This window comes from Syngnathus acus, chromosome 13, assembly GCF_901709675.1.
Source record: "Syngnathus acus chromosome 13, fSynAcu1.2, whole genome shotgun sequence".
Lineage (NCBI taxonomy): Eukaryota > Metazoa > Chordata > Actinopteri > Syngnathiformes > Syngnathidae > Syngnathus > Syngnathus acus.
In genome coordinates this window covers 3,126,500-3,146,647 of record NC_051098.1, presented here as the reverse complement: position 1 = coordinate 3,146,647, position 20,148 = coordinate 3,126,500, and the positions used below count along the sequence as shown (strand labels likewise).

The following is a 20,148-nucleotide window of genomic DNA, read 5'->3' as shown; positions in this document are numbered from 1 at the left end:
CTGAGGGCACAACAGGAAAGGTACGAGAGTTATTTATTCGTGAATAAGTTAAAAGAAAAAAAAATTTGTGTTAACCTCTCCCACTTACCTTGTTGGCCTTGCTATCTTCTACAGTGTCTTTGGAGATTGTGTGCGTGATCTCTGGGCAGAGGATCAAGAGAATGATCTGAAGTGGCCACACTGCAGCCTTCCTTTTAGCGCTCTCTGCAAAGCTATCCACCAGGTCAAACAGCTTCTCAGCAGCTTCTGTAGAAAGAATGCAAGCACACACAATGACCACAATGATCACTGTTATAAAAAAAAAAAAAAAAAGAAGACATTTACCCATTATATGTTTTGCCACCCAGGCCTACTCTGGCCGTGAAGCATGCACATCACTCGAAAGGAACGAAAGAGATTGCACTTGGGCTATATTAACACTGCACAGCATGATGCCCAATTAGAAAGCCCATCTTTTTATGAACTAATTCACTTTATAAAAACAAATGTGACTTCTAATGTAAACAGAGTGCACCGCTGAAATGGCAAGTGTGCGCACAAAACGTGACGTCATGTAGCAAGCACAGTGTTTACGGAAGGGTTTACGTGGAGGGGCTCATCTCCTTTCTTCATTTGCAAATTTGTAGTTCATTGTTCCACAGTCCTCTGTTTACATGCTAGATATCTCCATGGGAAATTCCAAGGAGCATAAGACGAGATTCAAGGAGCATAAGACGAGATTCAAGGAGCATAAGAGGGTATTAGCAGTAGGGGTGTAAATCGCGGGTTTTGTCACGAAACGATATATCGATACAAAGAACCACGATACGATATTTGCCGATATCTTAAAGCCTATATAGAACAATATCCTGATTTATAAAAATTCATACGCAAAATCAACAAGGTACTGCAAACTCTTTATTTAGGAAATTACAAGAGTATTGTAGGATACAAAGTGCTTATTTTAACACTGAACTTTATCAAATTCCTATATTTTTTCTCATATAAGTAAAGAAAAATGAATATTCTTTCTTTTTTTGTAATACCATTAACTTTAAAGTGCATTACTGAACTATTTAATTACAATAACTTTAATTGTCTGTTGAGCCATCTTTTCTTTGGAATCCAAAGTGCTTCCAAACGAATGACTTGAAGCCCAAAGGGGAGCGAATTTCCTCGTCTTCTTGGACACTAGCCATAGCACCAGCCCAGGAGCCGCGTAGTTGTCGGCTCCCCTTTCACGTGCCTGCTCTGCTCACAACACAACACGCCGCGCACTGCTCCCGGAAAGAGGAAGCAAGCAACAATGAACTGGATTTCAAAATAAAGTCGCGTCTAATGTCCGAGGTCAAAAACGGGCGATATAGATCGATGTTTACGTTTAGCATCGATGCCAACAAATCGTAGAGCATTATATAGATTAATCGATGTGTATCAATGAATCGTTACACCCCTAATTAGCAGGAGAAGTGAGAGCTATTTACACCTCATTTATGACATTTCCCAGAGATCATATGACAACTATAAAGTGTTACGGAATATTATGCAAATTATGTATTTCTCAGATTTTACAAATAGTGCAAATGGAAAATTTAGCATGATTTTAAAGTCAACTGTCAAAGAATAAATTTTAATGATTGCTTTTAACCAAACCTACCAATGTTAACAGTATCATGTTAACCAATTATTCACGATAAACGAAGGATTACTGTACATATCTAATATTTCACTGACCCAGCAAAAGGCACAGTGAAGAAAATGCTCATCCTCGATTCGATTTTATCATTCGACTATCTTTATATTACTCAACTATTTATACAGGTGCAGTAATCCCTCGTTTATCACGGATAATTGGTTCCAAGACCACCCGAGATAGGTGAAAATCCGCGAAGTAGTCTCACCCTTTAATTTTTGACATACGTACATTTTTTGTGTATCAATAAGTGTAAATGAAATCATATAAGTGCATATGTTATCATTAGAACATTAAAGAATAGTTTCAAACATGTAAATAAAATAATAATAGTACAAATAACATACAGAAAATAATGTACAAATAACATGAATTTGACGTGTGTGTGTGTGTGTGTGTGTGTGTGTGTGTGTGTGTGTGTGTGTGTGTGTGTGTGTGTGTGTGTGTGTGTGTGTGTGTGTGTGCATGCAACATGTGTCACGACGGGATCACCACCTTATCGTGGTGGGGCACTTCGCGTGACTCTATGACCCCTAGAGCTATGTCGGCTGGAGTCTCGTACTCCTGGTAGGGTTACCCAGGCCAAACTGGTCAAAGGGTAGAGTCCAGACTAAGAGTGATCCCGAAGACCTCAATGGTGGAGCAGGCAGAAGTTGGTAGCAGTGAGAAGCACCACAATGGCTGTAAAAGCGGACGAACGCTAAGGGAGCACACCCTGACAGAAAAGCAAGCTGGTGGCGGCACGCTTTGAGGCGCTTTCCAAAAACCTGGATTCCGGCATCTTCCTGCAGTTGTAAGAAGATGCCGGTCATCTAGGGTCTCCCTTGCCACTGGAACCATCTCTTTACAATCAAGGCAGACTCCTGTGCGTCTGAGCAGCCCTATCTCGGGTCTGCACTGCTCACCCCAATTGGGGAAAGGCCTAGAAAAGGTGGCCTAAAGATTGCCCACTCAGCCCAGTACCCGGACAGGAAACCGTACCTGTCGGGACATTCCATTACGCGGTCGAAAAACAAAATCGATACCATTTAGAATTGCAGCATGGAATATAAGGACACTCCTGGATGCCAGTCCGGACAGACCACAGCACAGAACAGCACTCGTTGCCAGCGAGCTAAAGCGATACAATGTGGATGTGGCAGCACTCAGTGAGACCCGACTCCTCGAGGAAGGCTCACTCAATGAAGTAGGAGAGGGTCATACATTCTTTTGGAAAGGATACCCCATGGGCGGACCACATCATCATGGAGCTGGTTTTTCAATCAAGAACAGCCTCCTGCTCAAGGTCACAGAATCACCAGTGGGTGTCAGTGAAAGGCTCATGACTCTTCGCATCCCCCTTGCAAAATGCCGACATGTCATTTTGATAAGTGCCTATGCACCAACTCTGCCATCCAATGATGAAGAGAAGGACCGCTTCTACCAGGCACTAGATGACATCCTCAGTCACATCCCGAGGAATGACAAAATCATACTGCTTGGTGATTTCAATGCAAGAGTCGGAAAGAACTCGCAGAACTGGAATGGTGTGATCGGTGCCCACGGCATTGGAAAAGTCAACTCCAATGGCATGAGACTTGTTAGTCTCTGTGCGGAACACGACCTTACCATCACAAACACCATCTTCCAACAAAAGAACAAATATAAGGCATCCTGGATACATCCCAGCTCCAAACACTGGCACTTGATCGATTACGCGATCGTAAGGAGCGCTGACCTCAAAGACGCGCTTGTTACAAGAGCTATGCAGGGGGGGCAGACTGCTGGACCGACCACCGCATGATTCTGACAAAGGTCAGACTGCATGTCCGGCCCCTAGTACGTCATGGTGGCCCAAAGAGGAAAGCACTCAACTGTGCCAGACTCTCCAGCAGCGACACTCGTGACAACTTCCGTCGCTCCCTCGCTGAGAAGCTGGCAGACATTGAGCCACTGATCATCTCAGAGTCTGGGATGGATGAGAAGTGGACCTGCCTAGCCAGCACCCTCTTTGACACTGCAGCCCAAGCCATTGGTTTCAAAACTAAGAAACACCAGGACTGGTTTGACCAGAATGCTGGAGAGATATCCACCCTCCTGGACAAAATGCAAAAAGTGGTGTATCTCAAAGGCTAATGAAATCCAGTCTCACGTCGATAGAAACGATATGCAGTTTCTATGACGCAGTGAAAACCATCTACGGCCCCAGAAACTGCTCCCTGGCACCTGTTAGATCTGCTGATGGAACATCTCTAATCAAGGATCAGGCTATGATAGTGGAGCGGTGGGCTGAGCATTTTAACACCGTGCTGAACCAGCCCACCTCAATTAATATTTTTTTTAATTGTCTTTGTTCTAGGCCACCAGTTTTCATGGAAAAGATTTTTATTGACTGTTTAAGAAGCATTTTTTTTGAAGATTTTGGATAGTTATTTAAAAATGCCTAATTTTCCATTTAATTTAATGAGTTGTATATGTGATGGGTGTCAATTGTAAAGTTGAAAATGTAAATATCGGTCAAAAGTTGTTTTAGGACCTGCCATATCTGCTTGAGGTCGTTGGTAGAGCATGGTGAATTCATCTGGATAATTTTCCACCCAGTTCCAAAATGCCTGTCAAGACAAAACAGAGTTAAAAAAGAATCTGGCATATGATGAACAAGCTTCCAGTTGCTGTTGACACTCTTCTGACGGCAAAGAATAAACTAACCCCATCTGAAGGTTAATGTGTAATATGAATACAGTGGGACCTCTACTTACGAACGTGTATACTTACGAACTTTTCGGGATACGAACCAGAGCCTCGCAAGTTTTTTGCATCTACTTACGAACCAATTTTTGACCGTCTCCTTTGCTCTGACATTCCCTGTTCATCTCGGCGCGTCAGCAGTGTAAAAACAAGACTATTGATAAAAAAAAACTCAAAACTTTGAATCATAAAGGAGCATGGCGTATCGTCAGGCTCGCTATTGAGTACGGCCAGTGTGGTGCCAAAGTAGGTATCCCCGTGAAAATCCCCTGCTGCAGGAGAGCGCACACATTAAGTGAAAGGCGGAAGCAATTGCCATGGGGCAGACAGTATCAGCTTGTTTTCAATACAAACATGAAGAAAACACTTTTATGTTTGTCGATTTTCATCTTTAGAACCTAGGTTCCTTTTCTTTCTTTTTTTTATTAAGTTCTCACTTGTTGTGCACGAGGTGCGTTCAATGACCAATAATATGAATGAATGTTCAATGACACAGTCGGAAAGCTCATAAATTGCACCAAAAAATAATGACGAGTACGTGAGCACATTGCAAGTAGTGGTACTTGGAAGCATACAACAATTTATTAGTGTGACTTTTTGTGTGCCTTCTCGGGAGTATTTTTAGCAAGTGTAGAAAATTAGAACAGGTTCCCCCTTCCCTAGGAAAAGTTAGGAGGTAAAGAATAAAGTGCCATTTATTTTTAGTTTTAAAGGTTTGAAAAAGCAAAAATAAACCTGTTGTTTAGGTTTTCTGTGTGTTTTACTCAAAGTAATAGAGCAGACAAAAATTTTGACTTTTGGTATAGTCCGGCATGCATTATTTGCTTTTACACTGATTCCTATAGAAAACGTTGCTTATACTTACAAACGTTTCTACTTACAGTGTTCCTTCTAAGCTGCGCAGCTGCGTAATTGCGCACTGGTCGCGTAGTCTCTGCGCACAAGAAACTCTATGCGGCGCACAAAATAAAATTCAGCATACAATGATTAATATCTCATGTTAAACGTAATCTAATTAAGTGGACGAATGATTTTCTTCCTGTGCCTTTTTGTAGTGTAAATCAGTAATCGACAGGTGTCCAGCCAATGATATGATATGGTTCACTTATGCTACATAAGCAATCATAGGATTGACAGCGCCTGAACATGTGGCCTGCCCATCCGTGCCGCGCAGGTTAGCTAGATAACGACAGTGCAGCGGAGTCAAGCGATGCAAATGCTAAATTAGCTAATCATGGCGAAACGAATGAGCAGCGACACATCCACTCGCCATGCCAAAATAAATAAGAGACGAGGCAGTTCTTTTAAGATTGAATAGCTGCCGGAGTGTGTGCAAGTACAAGAGGAAACGGTGAAACTGGATGGGATTTTCTCTTTTTCGAATGAGAAAGGTCTCCTGCAAAACATGCAGTGAAGCCAAAGTGGCGGGCAAGTTTACGGAGGGAAAAATATGGAAGGAATGGAAGTTGGACTACCTCAAGCGTCACATTCAGCAGAAATGTCATTTGAAAGCTGTTGGAATTGTATGAAGACTCAAGATGGGACAGGGGATCGGTACAGAGCGCAAAAGACCGACAGAAAAGGAACGAGCTGACACACAAAACAAAATCCGACCCCGAGCAAGTTAGTTTTCATCGACAATATTTTACTTATTTATTTATTTATTTGTTTGTTTGTTTGTTTGTTTGTTTGTTTGTTTGTTTGTATTTGTCCGTCTGTCTGTTTATTTATTTATTTATTTAATTTGGTGTTGCACACAGTGGTCCACAGTGTGCACAGTGAGCTTGTGTGTTTGCACAGACGCTTGAAAAATTAGAGGGAACACTGCTTACAAACCCAAACACGGAACCAATTAAATTCGTAAGTAGAGGTACCACTGAGTGTCCATAAAAGAGGGAAAATAAAATGATATTTTGAAATTGTGGACACTGAATTATCACAAAGCTTGACATCAGCATAATGTGCTCACATTACACATTTCAGCTCACTTCAGAAGCCCCAATTTCAGTCAGCATCAATTCTTCTACTAAGCATGTGCGTTCTTTGGGGGGTTTTTTGCAACCATTTTCATTTGTAAAAGTACAGGAATCCCACATTTTTGAGATTTCCAAAGTCCAGTTTTTCTAGACTTTGGGGTTTTAGGTTAAAAAAAAAGTCATGACATTTGAGAAAATAATTGTGTATAATTCTGATTCTTTGTGGAGCCATTGGTCAAAGAATTTATGTCTGCCCATAAAGAGTTATGTCAATGGTCATACATGATTGGATGCTTAAATGTCTGGTTGAGTACCCGACAAGCAGCACAATTGTCAGAAATGTGGAGAGTGGTTGCCGCTGCCAAATCCATTAATCCCTGATAATTGTACATTTCGAAGGTCATTAACATGCTTATACTATGGTCACTTCCCAACAGATATTTATGAAACTAGCACAGTTGCATAGTACTTTATGACTGTATGCTTCAAGGTCAAATGTGTATTGATTTGATGTATTAAAATTGAAATGCAATATGTTCACATTGGTACAAAACTCCTGGGCACTTCTATTAGCAGTTACACCTACAGAATAGCTCAATAGAAAAGAAAGGAAGAACCTACCTTTTCTAAACTGTTGATGACTGCTAGTTGTGCAGGCTTTTTAAGGGTTTTAAACTTTAGAACGGTCTCTACAAGAAAGTGTTCACATTGGAAAATCAACAAACTTGACACACCCAAGAGACCTATCGTGCAAATCTTCACTCTCTAAACCTTAAAAAGTATAACCTTGTAGCAGCCTCTTGAGCTTGGAGCAGTCCACATTAATGTACTGCATCAGCTCTATGTCATGAACATCTACATTGTCCTCCAAGCACACCGTCAACTCCTGTAGCCTGGGGAAACATGCACACACATCCACACACACAAATGGTGATTCAAAATAGGAGCATCTGAGCACAAACTGTCTCTTTCATGAATGGCACAACATTTCAGAAGAAAGTCAAAACATGTACTAGTGTTTATCTACAATTCTGATCTTGATTCAAGGTCATTTGTGTCATTCTTAAATCGAGGATATCGTTAGTAAAGATTATAAATTCTTAGAGGATTTCCTCCAGTGGAGTAATCCTTGACTGTCGGCAATTACCGTAATTTTCGGACTATAAATCGCGGTTTTTTTCATAGTTTGGGTGGGGGGGCGACTTATAATGAGGAGCGACTTATATGTGAATTTTTTCAAAGATTTTCAAAAAAAAAAAAAAAAAAGTGAAACCACGATAAACGAACCGCGATGTAGGAAGGGATTACTGTAATTTGAATTTCGTCAGCAGCGCGGCGCGGCGGTTGTTTACAAAAAGGACAAAGATTGATCACGGGATGACGAAGATGACGAAGACCCCCACGTACTACCGGCATCATTAGCGGCTTTGTTTCTAAGTGACACGGAGGACGAAGAGTTTGAAGGATTTAATGATTTGGAGTGACACAGAAGGTTTAAAAAACTATTATGGCTTTTACGCACGCCCGGTCCTATTCTATGGATCTCTCTTCCACCTCCGTGGCTGGAAGTCCACGCCACCACACGCCTGGAAGTTTGTTTTGTTAAATAAAGAGCCGTTTACCAAACCCATGTCTTTCCTTGTACTTTGTTAACGCTACAATATAGTTATATACTAGATCTGTGGAATAACGACGAGGCTGACGTCAGGGCGCACGTGCAGCGTTGTTGACAAAGGACGAGGAATTTGATCGATGGATTTAATGATTTGGAGTGACAGATGGTTTGATAATATTATTGCTTATGTAATAGTTATTTGATATATAATTTATTAGGGGTGTAACGATTCATCGATACACATCGATTAATCGATATAATGCTCTACGATTTGTTGGCATCGATGCTAAACGTAAACATCGATCTATATCGCCCGTTTTTGACCTCGGACATTAGACGCGACTTTATTTTGAAATCCAGTTCATTGTTGCTTGCTTCCTCTTTCCGGGAGCAGTGCACTGCGTGTTGTGTTGTGAGCAGAGCAGGCACGTGAAAGGGGAGCCGACAACTACGCGGCTCCTGGGCTGGTGCTATGGCTAGTGTCCAAGAAGACGAGGAAATTTGCTCCCCTTTGGGCTTCATTCATTATAAAGAACTTATTTTTATTTTGTAATTAAATAGTTCAGTAATGCACTTTAAAGTTAATGGTATTACAAAAAAAGAACGAATATTCATTTTTCTTTACTTATATGAGAAAAAATATAGGAATTTGATAAAGTTCAGTGTTAAAATAAGCACTTTGTATACTACAATACTCTTGTAATTTCCTCAATAAAGAGTTTGCAGTACCTTGTTGATTTTGCGTATGAATTGTTATAAATCAGGATATTGTTCTATATCGATCGTAGAGCTCTATATCGTGATGTATCGTGAATGAATCACAGCAGGCTTTAAGATATCGGCAAATATCGTATCGTGGTTCTTCGTATCGATATGATATCGTATCGTGACAAAACCCGCGATTTACACCCCTATAATTTATATATTGTTATATGGGCCTGTGGAATATTTTGAAGTGCAAGCGCCGTCAGCGGCGCGCACCCATTGTTGACATAAAGGACGATCGATGGATTTAATGAATTGGAGTGACACAGATGGTTTTATAAACGTGTTATTTATGGAATCGTTATTTGAATAACTCTGAATGTTACGTCAGGCCCGTTCTCAGCTCTTCGTTTGTGTTTATGTCACGTTAGCATACCTATCGTTTAGCCTGTTGTTGCTCGTTCATGTCTATTCTTGGTGTTGGATTTTGTCGAATAAATTTCCCCCCAAAATGCGACTTATACTCCGGAGCGACTTATATGTTTTTTTTCACGTTATTGTGCATTTCATGGCTAATGCGACCTATATTCCGGAGCGACGTTTAGTCCGAAAATTACGGTATTATTATTGTAATTATTATTATTATTATTATTGATAACTTTCTTTTCATTTGGGAAATTAAGAACTTTAAAAAGATAAAAAGAACTTTCAGATGATTAAAAGTTACACTACAAATGTGTATGATTTATTCCCATGATCTTTGCAAATCATTAGGCATTATGATTTAAGTTAAGAAAACGTGTTTTTGTTTTCTTATCTATTTGGATCATGAGCATAAATCTCAAGCAGTTTTGATAATTATATCTCCTAAGAGATAATAAAAGAAAATGACCTAAGGAGGATGCGCATTTTATACTATGTTATAGTTTTACATTTAAAATTCAAACATTATGTCTACCTGTTTTTCTAACAACCATCTATTATTAATGTTATCCCTGGAAATTTGTGCTGATCATGTGGGTCCAGTACTGCCTGTTCAATCAAGGTATTGCGAAGCTGCTGCCGAGAATTGAAGGTTCACAATTCAAAATACGGACAGGACCGTATACTGCAAATACCCTAAAATGATCACTCAACAAAACTGCTGTGGGCAGTATAAAAAAATTAACCTTGACATATCACTGTAAAGCAGTGGTCCCCCACCACCAGGCCGCGGACCGGTACCGGTCCGTGGGTCACTTGGTACCGGGCCGCCAAGCCGCACAGAAAAAAAATATATATATACCGTAATTTTCGGACTATAAGTCGCGGGTTTTTTCATAGTTTGGGTGGGGGGGGCGACTTATACTCAGGAGCGACTTACGTTTTTTTTCCAAAAGATTTCAAAAAAAAAGAAAAAGTGAAACCGCGATAAACGAACCGCAATGTAGCAAGGGATTACTGTAATTTGAATTTCAAGTGACTACAGCAGCGCGACATCGCGTCAGCAGCAGCTCCGTCGAGTCAATCTTTGTCCTTTATGTAAACAACCGCCGCGCTGCTGACGCGGCGTCGCGCTGCTCGGTAGAGTAGGACCGGGCGTGCGTAAAAGCATTGTCCGAGCCCCATCCATCGTCCCTGGACAGCCACCCGGCCGAGCGCCGGCCCCCGACTTCAATCCACGGAAGTGAAAGAGAGCTCCGTCGAGTCAATCTTTGTCCTTTATGTAAACAACCGCCGCGCTGCTGACGCGCCGTCGCGCTGCTGACGCGGCGTCGCGGTCGCGCGTCAGCAGCGCGACGCGGCGTTGTTTACATAAAGGACAAAGATTGACTCGACGGAGCTCTCTTTCACTTCCGTGGATTGAAGTCGGGGGCCGGCGCTCGGCCGGGTGGCTGTCCAGGGACGGTGGATGGGGCTCAGACAATGCTTTTACGCACGCCCGGTCCTACTCTACCGAGCTGTCTTTCACCTCCGTGGATGGAAGTCGAGGGCCGGCGCTCGGCCGGGTGGCTGTCCGGGGACGGTGGATGGGGCTCGAACATGGCTTTTACGCACGCCCGGTACTATTCTATGGAGCTCTCTTCCATTTCCGTGGCTGGAAGTCCACGCCGCCACACGCCTGTAAGTTTGTTTTGTTAAATAAAGAGCCGTTTACCAAACCCACGTCTTTCCTTGAACTTTGTTAACGCTACAATATAGTTATATAGTAGATCTGTGGAATAACGACGAGGCTGACGTCAGGGCGCACGCGCGGCGATGTTGACAAAGGACGAGGAATTTGATCGATGGATTTAATGATTTAGAGTGCACAGATGGTTTGATAACATTATTGCTTATATAATAGTTATTTGATATATAATTTATATATCGTTATATGGGCCTGTGGAATAATTTGAAATGCAACCGCCATCAGCTGCGCGCACCCGGCCGGCATTGTTGACATAAAGGACGATCGATTGATTTAATGAATTGGAGTGACACAGATGGTTTTATAAACGTGTTATTTATGTAATAGTTTTTTGAATAACTCTGAATTTTACGTGAGGGCCGTTCTCAGCTCTTAGTTTGTGTTTATGTCACGTTAGCATACCTATCGTTTAGCCTGTTGTTGCTCGTTCATGACTGTTCTTGGTGTTGGATTTTGTCGAATAAATTGCCCCCCAAAATGCGACTTATACTCCGGAGCGACTTATATATGGTTTTTTTCACTTTGTATGCATTTTATGGCTGGTGCGACTTATACTCCGGTGCGACTTATAGTCCGAAAATTACGGTATATATATATATATTTTTTTATTGACGATCAATTAATTCAGGTCAAGACGCTCGTCCTGGTCACATGACATGTTTCCCCAGTCGAGCCCGCAAAGCTAGCAAAAATGAGTAAGAATTAATTTTGAAAAATATAAAGAATTTGGCGATTCTCTCCCAATTACATCCATCAATGCATCTGTGTCTCTTGACACAGGTTAATTCAGGTCAAGACGCTCATCCCGGTCACGTGACCTGTCACCCCAGTCGAGCCCGCGAAGCTAGCAAAAATGAGCAAGAAACAGATGTTTGGAAAGTTTCTTCGGAAAGGGAAAAAAACCCCAATGAGGAGACGGAAGACGAAGAGGCTACGACTTCTAAGAAAAGGAAAGCTGCATTTAAAAGAAAATTTCAGGAGTCCTACTTAAAATATGGATTTATTGCCACAGGTGACTCTGACGCGCCAAGCTCACTGACAATATGTAGCGACAGGCTAGCTAACGAGGCAATAAAGTCTTCAAAACTGCTTTGGCACATGGAGACCAAGAATCCTGCATTAAAAGACAAACCTTTGGAATTTTTTGAAAGAAAAAAACGTGAACAAGAAGGACATTGTCTCCAATTATGCCTAGATGGGACCAGCTCGTTCCTGAGAAACAAGCTGAGTGCTCCCACTAATTCAACGTGATGGTGACTTTCATTTTTATGTGGTTTAAATTTGTTTTTATGCCAGTCGTATCATTTTATTTCATCGTATTTATACATTTATTATAAATGTATTATTTATTTACATAAAGGCCGGTCCGCGAAAATATTTCTAACACGTAACCGGTCCGTAGCGCAAAAAAGGTTGGGGACCACTGCTGTAAAGCACAGGTGTCCAATTTTGGTCCTCAAGGGCCACTACCCTGCAGGTTTTAGATGTTTTAGAATGACCAGGATCGTTAGTTTCCTGCAGACCTTTCTGATGAGCTGATCATGTGAATCATGTGTGTTGGAGGAAGGACAAAATACATGCAAGTAGCCCTTGAGGGCTTGGAGTTTGACACCTGTGACGTAAAGGGTGAAAAACTCAAGATAAACTCAAGCGACCATGGTCAGCTAAATGCCTTCAATCATCAATTCCTGAACTGTAAAACAAGAAAAAAAATCTGTCAAGTAGAAACAGTGCAGCTAGGTACCTGGTGGAAATTCGACTGAAAACAGCATTAAAATTGTTGCAGCTAAGAGAGAAGAGAACAGCTGAGGCTGAAGCTCGGAGCTCAGCTGCATGCTGATGGCCCTCACGGTACGTGTGGATGAAATGGCAAATCTCTGGCAATAGCTGTTTGACTAGCATGGTCTCATCCAGCCGCAGGGAGTCTTTGGATTGCTGACAAAGGAGAAGGACATGCAAGTTTGAATGTCAAAATCTTTCCCTATAACATGAAAAAACTAAACTTCTAAAACACCTTATTTCACAATCATAAAACTTTGCATTTTTATTATATTTTATTACCAAGAATACATTTTTACAAATTTAGTTAAGTCATGTTTAAACATCAAAAGTTTATAGACTGTTAATTTAGTTACTTAATGCACATTCAAAAGAGTAAAATAAACATGCATGCACCAAATACTGTACAACTAATCAAACAAAATTTTTAAATTGCAATGGCTGCAATATAAAAAAAACTAAAGTGGCTAAAAACAGAAAACAGTTATTTTTATTGGTATCAGTGAGTCAAAGGCAAATGAACTCTTACCAATTTCAATTGACTATATAACAACGTATGAACAATTCATCTTACATGAAGCCTCTCGGAACACGTCATGTTTGCTTATGTTGGTGACTGGTGAAAGGAAATAGACGTGACAGGGCACTTCAGCTGCAGAGAGGCTGCTTATTTCTCTAAAATCAGCTACGGAGAGGCTAATACTTTTAATAGTCACCTCCCTCCCCCACCGTCTGTTGTCTTCCGGGTTAGAGCAATGCTGGCGTCAGATCTGTTGACTGCCGCTTCTGTCCCGGACCGTGCCCATTACTTGTTTTTCGTTTTCCCGTTTTCAGTGCACCCGTCTCTTCTTCTATTTTTCTCGTGTTGTCCTCCGTCTACCTCGCATTCCCGCAGCTCCGCTCTCACCTATCTGTTTCCTCTCCCTCGGACAACCAGCTACGTTAGCCAGCTAGCCAACAGCCAGCTGGCCAAAACCACCACCAGACCCTTCTGCCTCCCGGCTCTGAGCCTGTGGCCGCCTGCTCTGGACTTGACAGCAGCTCTCTGGCCGTCCGGCTCTCTGGCCGTCCGGCTCTCTGGCCGTCCGGCTCTCTGGCCGTCCGGCTCTCTGGCCGTCCGGCTCTCTGGCCGTCCGGCCGGCGTCCTCAGGGGGCGGGCTCCACTCCCTGCGGGCTCGCCGACCGTGGCTGGCTGTGTGCCGCCGTGGTGCGTTGGGGCCTGCCGTTCGTGCGGGTACAGTCGAGGTCGACCGGCATCACCACCTGGTCCACTACTGCTTCCATACGAGGCTGGGATCCTTTGCCGCTACATCTGGACTGTCTTTTAACCGGCACTTCCCCGACGGCTCACCCATCCCCTCTTTCTGGACTACCAACCCCCCCGTCACCCCCACCTCCCGTACTGCCAACCTCAACAACCTCCGCTCCCGCCCCTCCTGCTCCTCCATCCATCTCCTTGCACTGCTGACCGATGTCCTGTTATTAACTATATCCTATTGTCCCTGCGCCCCCCCACCCCCGTTCGTCCTCACCCTTTTTATTCCCTGTAAGCGTCTTTGGGTCATTGAAAAGCGCTATATAAATTAAATTAAATTTTATTATTATTAATATGTTGAAGTAGTCATAAGTAGAGATGTCCATGTAAATGTTGGTGCCAATTGATAGCTGTTTTTGGACATTTTAAGCCAGATGCGGCCCATCACATCATTTTATGTGGCCGCTTTGTGTCAATAATAAAATTGTTTTCACTTTTAAAAACTACAGATATTGCCAGCAATTTCTATTACTATTCATCTTTTTAAAATATTAGCAGTTTTTACCAGTCTCTGATTTCAATGCTAGTTATTCATCAGTTTGTTGTGTAGCTTATACTGTATATAATATAAGGCATTGACAGTCATAATGGCCCTCCGAAGGAAACTATGCGGCCCGAGAAAAAATGAGTTTGACACCCCGGTTTTAAGCTGTCGGAATAATTGGATGGTCGGCCTGACCAAGGGCCTCACAATTTACGAGTTGGAGTCCCTTGGTTCAACGAAGCTAGCTCCAGAGAATTCCTTTAACTCCCTTCCTTTCTTATCTCACTAGATATGAGTAGAGCTCCCTCGCACCTGAAAAAGTACTCTGTTTAGTTCAAAGGAACTTCTATCTCTTTTAATCAACTCTGTAGCTTTTATCTATGGATTGTTGTTGATCAAGACCGTTTGTCTTTAAGTGTTACAGAAAAGACATATCTGTTGAAGTAGTTGCATGTAAGTTATCCCATATTTACGCAATATTAGTATTGTATGAAACTTAGCGTGAAAGTCTAGTTGCATTGTTCCACAGGAAAACGGCACTCAACACGCTTCGAGATATCTAATCAAGGACGAGTCAGCCAACCGGCTGAGGAGTAACAGGACAGACTCTGCACTGCTGGAGTCACAAATTGGCCAAGGCCTCGCACCACATAACATTCGTTAGCTAATCAGCGTTGCTACAGCCACAATCTCCCCTCCCTTTAGTGTAGCAATGCCTTTGTAACCAGGGCAACCCGAAATAAAAAGAGGAGACAGCAGAGTAAGAGTTCAGAATCATCAGAGACTGTAACTGAAACTTTGTCTGCTGTTCTCCTCGCGAGTAAAAAGGAATACTGGTTGTCTTCTCCTCTTTGTTTTCAGTGTGTGAATTAATGTCTGATGGTACTTTACAATGATTTCCAATGGGGAAATTGTGATTTCTTCCTTCCGTGACATCATCAACAAAGACAGAGGGGTGGGGTGTGTAGCCCTATTCATCATTAAAAGTGGGCTTTTTTAAAGGCATTCGTTATTTCATTATTTCTCCAAAATGAATGGATAAGATAGAAAATGATTAACTTTACATTAACTGTACTAGTTAGTGAAAAATGAACCATGCTCGGTTCACCCTTCTTTTAAGCTGACAACTGTACGGGTTATCGGTGCCTGCTGCCAGCGTTAAGCGGCTGCTCCAGCGTTAGCAGCGCTATCTTAGCAAAATAACTACGGTATTTTCCGGACTATAAGCCACAGTTTTTTTCATAGTTTGGCCGGTGGTGCGACTTGTACTCAGGAGTGACTTATGTGTGAAATTAATAACACATAATTTCACATGTTTTCACACTAAACCGCAAGAGGGCGCTCTAGGCTGTGGAATAACTGGAACTTCAATTGACGATGAGTCTGACGTAAGCGGCGTAGAAGAAGAAGCGCTGCATATTCTACTTCCAGGTTAGCGGAGTTGTTTATAAGTGACACCAAGGATGAAAATTTCGTTGGATTTTACGATTTGGAGTGACACGGACGGTTTGATAAACTTGTTAGCATGTTATTTATGCTATAGTTATTTGAATAACTCTTAATATGTTACGTCAGGCACGTTCTTAGTTTCTCGTTTATGTTTATGCAACGTTAGCATACCGTACTGTTCAGCCTGTTGTTGCCTATTCTATTTTTATTTTAAACTGCCTTTCAAGATGACATGTCTGCTCTTGGTGCTGGATTTTATAAAATAAATTTCCTCAAAAATGCGACTTATCCTCCGGCACGACTTGTATATGTCTTTTTCTTCTTTATTATGCATTTTATGGCTGGTGCGATTGATACTCGAGCAATTTACGTATATTCCAGAAAATACGGTAAATGACTGCACACGTTGATGCTGACACCTGACAAAGTTGTCATTCCTACTGATCACTTTTTGATAAACCAGACTTACTGAAGTATGTTGTTTTAGTAGGCAAAAATAGCAACAGTTCTGACAGCGCTTCATTTTATTTTATCCAAAAACCCAATTATTCGATAGAATTTTCAGTAGGATATCCAAATACCAATATATTTGTGCTGCAATTAAAAATACTGTGGAGCCTCGGTTTTCGAATGTCCCGGTTCTCGAAAAAAATCGGTATTCGAACAAAAAATTCGAGATTTTTTTTCTTCGGATGTCGGACTAAATTCGGTTGTCGAACCTCGCGAGATGAGCCGAGAAGACCCGCATGCCAACTGACTCCGTTCATTATTACGTTCTCGTTACTCTGAGGATTGCATCAACTCTAATCATGCCTCCAAAGGAAGCAAGTGCCATCCTAAAACACACAGACGCTCCTAAAGCAATGCGACACTGAGCACCCGGCGCGCTGCGGTTGCGCGATCGGACCAAATTAAGCTCCCTGCGCACTGAGGTCCACTTAAATTTTTGAAAGTACATTAGGACTTTAAAAATATTTTCAAAATTTTAGCGACCGCTGTCACAATAATGCGACCAACGCGGTGCAGTTGCGCGGTCGGCGACGTGCTACGGTAGCGCCTTCAGCGGTGCGCTGCAGTTGCGCGATTGGACAAAAATGTGCAAATGAAAAAATGCTTAAAAAAGGCTTTTTTCTTTTTGGCTTGGAACGGATTTTTTTTTTTTTTTTCCATTATTTGTAATGGGAAAATATGATTCGGAATTCGAACGATTCACTTCTCGAACAGCCTTCTGGAACGGATTGTGTTCAAAAACCGAGGCTCCCCTGTATACTATAAAGAGAGAAGACAAGATTTGATGAGAAGGAACTCACCCCAGCCAGGCACTTTTCCAATGTATCCAGGATGATGAGCTGTGAGAGGTAGAGGTTTTTCTCCGATGCTTCTCCAAATATTCGCTATGGTATAAAGACAAACAGTTACTAATTAGGAATGGGCATTATGAAGAATGACTGAAGAAACTACGCTTTTCTATTCAGCATCCCATTACTGATTAGGGTCCATTCATCATGACGGCATTGAAAAACTAGAAAGTTCATAAAGCTCCAGTATGCCTGATTTTACAAACTACTACTTTTCATGCAGAAAATTACTGTATTGATTACCGCCTTAAGTGGTTCTAGAGTCCAACAGGAAGCTAAAACCCAGTCTTTTAAAAGCTGATATTCAAAGCATGCCATCAAATGGTGCCATTTTGGGATGATGAGAGCAGATCGAAAATGCTTTTAGGGTAAACATGGTTCCACATCAAGTAGCCCAGTGGCCTGGGACCACAATATAACTGTGTTGGGCCACCCAAAGTTCACTGACGCTGGCCCGAAGAGGGCCAGTAAAAATTTCATGAATAAAAATTATGAGATAAACATGTCAACTATTTCAATAATAAATATTTTGACTTTTATCCCCTTAAATCCCCTTATCATCATTCATTTTATTAAATTGATGCAGACACTTTTTTTGAGGCCATGTTAAATCTACCTCCTAAATCCACTGATGGCTTGAACAGGATATAAAGCCCAGAAAATATCAAATGCTAAATATTCAGTTAAACCGCTATACCAGTGAGCTGCGAACAATTGCGCATTTTCTAAGGTAGCGAATCTTGCGTTTTCATTGGGGTTCATTCCAGGGGTAAACATTTGCAACCTTGAAAGAACCCTGACGAGCCGTGATGTAAACACGCATTTTGCTACCTTTGTTCAACAGTTGGAAATGTTCATCTCTCAGTGAGATTAGAAATTTTACATTTAACATAGTGAAAATAAACTCGTAATATGTGAAAAAAAAGTAACTAGACAGAAGTATAGTTTTTAAAGCATTAATTAAATACAGGATAAATACGCTAATGTAAACTAATAATTGAAACATATATGATGAATATACAGGACCATGGCTCATAATGAGCGGACATGGCCATCACCTATAAACCCAGTAAGGCTAAAACAAAAAATATAAATACATATATGTATTATTCAATACTTTCTAGATATGCCGAAGATAAGAACAATAACTTACCATGTTATTGACATTTTTGAGAATAGTCGTGAGGCCACTAATGACAAGTGAAAACTTGTACTTTGAGATGTTGATCAGGCATTCCTTGTTGTGCTCTGTGCTGATTTTTGTGTGAGTGTTTTGGTGTCCAACTTTGATTGGAAGCTAGAGAGACAAAAGACATCAAAGACAAGAGGATGGGATCAAATCATATTCACAATGGCTGATATTAGTCCCATTTTAAAATATGAGCTTTTGATGGACAGTTCTGGGCGGAAAAAAAAATATACTATACATATATACACATATACATATATACAGTGCCTTGCGAAAGTATTCGGCCCCCTTGAACCTTTCAACATTTCGCCACATTTCAGGCTTCAAACATAAAGATATAAAATTTCAATTTTTTGTCAAGAATCAACAACAAGTGGGACACAATCGTGAAGTGGAACGAAATTTATTGGATAATTTAAACTTTTTTAACAAATAAAAAACTGAAAAGTGGGGCGTGCAATATTATTCGGCCCCCTTGCGCTAATACTTTGTAGCGCCACCTTTTGCTGCAATTACAGCTGCAAGTCGCTTGGGGTATGTCTCTCTCAGTTTTGCACATCGAGAGACTGGAATTCTTGCCCATTCTTCCTTGCAAAACAGCTCGAGCTCAGTGAGGTTGGATGGAGAGCGTTTGTGAACAGCAGTCTTCAGCTCTTTCCACAGATTCTCGATTGGGTTCAGGTCTGGACTTTGACTTGGCCATTCTAACACCTGGATACGTCTATTTGTGAACCATTCCGTTGTAGATTTGGCTTTATGTTTTGGATCATTGTCCTGTTGGAAGATAAATCTCCGTCCCAGTCTCAGGTCTTCTGCAGACTCCAACAGGTTTTCTTCCAGAATGGTCCTGTATTTGGCTCCATCCATCTTCCCATCAATTTTAGCCATCTTCCCTGTCCCTGCTGAAGAAAAGCAGGCCCAAACCATGATGCTGCCACCACCATGTTTGACAGTTGGGATGGTGTGTTCAGGGTGATGAGCTGTGTTGCTTTTACGCCAAACATATCGTTTTGCATTGTGGCCAAAAAGTTCGAATTTGGTTTCATCTGACCAGAGCACCTTCTTCCACATGTTTGGTGTGTCTCCCAGGTGGCTTGTGGCAAACTTTAAACGAGACTTTTTATGGATATCTTTGAGAAATGGCTTTCTTCTTGCCACTCTTCCATGAAGGCCAGATTTGTGCAGTGCACGACTGATTGTTGTCCTATGGACAGACTCTCCCACCTCAGCTGTAGTTATCTGCAGTTCATCCAGAGTGATCATGGGCCTCTTGGCTGCATCTCTGATCAGTCTTCTCCTTGTTTGAGATGAAAGTTTGGAGGGACGGCCGGGTCTTGGTAGATTTGCAGTGGTCTGATACTCCTTCCATTTCAATATAATTGCTTGCACAGTGCTCCTTGAGATGTTTAAAGCTTGGGAAATCTTTTTGTATCCAAATCCGGCTTTAAACTTCTCCACAACAGTATCTCGGACCTGCCTGGTGTGTTCCTTTGTCTTCATGGTACTCTCTGCGCTTTAAACAGAACCCTGAGACTATCAAAGAGCAGGTGCATTTATACGGAGACTTGATTACACACAGGTCCATTCTATTTATCATCATCAGTCATTTAGGACAACATTGGATCATTCTGGAGTGAGTTTGCTGCACTGAAAGTAAAGGGGCCGAATAATATTGCACGCCCCACTTTTCAGTTTTTTATTTGTTAAAA

At 41.7% G+C, this 20,148-nt stretch overlaps 1 protein-coding gene across 3 annotated transcripts in view; it reads right to left on the bottom strand.

The window, feature by feature from the left end:
- The window catches only part of nf1a (neurofibromin 1a), a 145,385-nt gene that overhangs the window by 115,805 nt on the left and 9,432 nt on the right, over nt 1-20,148 (bottom strand). For all 3 annotated transcript variants that reach the window (XM_037267697.1, XM_037267699.1, XM_037267698.1), the window contains exons 2-8: nt 18,404-18,547; nt 17,203-17,286; nt 12,610-12,800; nt 7,162-7,268; nt 6,997-7,064; nt 4,188-4,263; nt 89-246 (exon numbers count right to left, since the gene is read on the bottom strand). In XM_037267697.1, the coding sequence (XP_037123592.1) occupies nt 89-246; nt 4,188-4,263; nt 6,997-7,064; nt 7,162-7,268; nt 12,610-12,800; nt 17,203-17,286; nt 18,404-18,547 (828 nt within the window). The remainder of the gene's footprint in view (nt 1-88; nt 247-4,187; nt 4,264-6,996; nt 7,065-7,161; nt 7,269-12,609; nt 12,801-17,202; nt 17,287-18,403; nt 18,548-20,148) is intronic.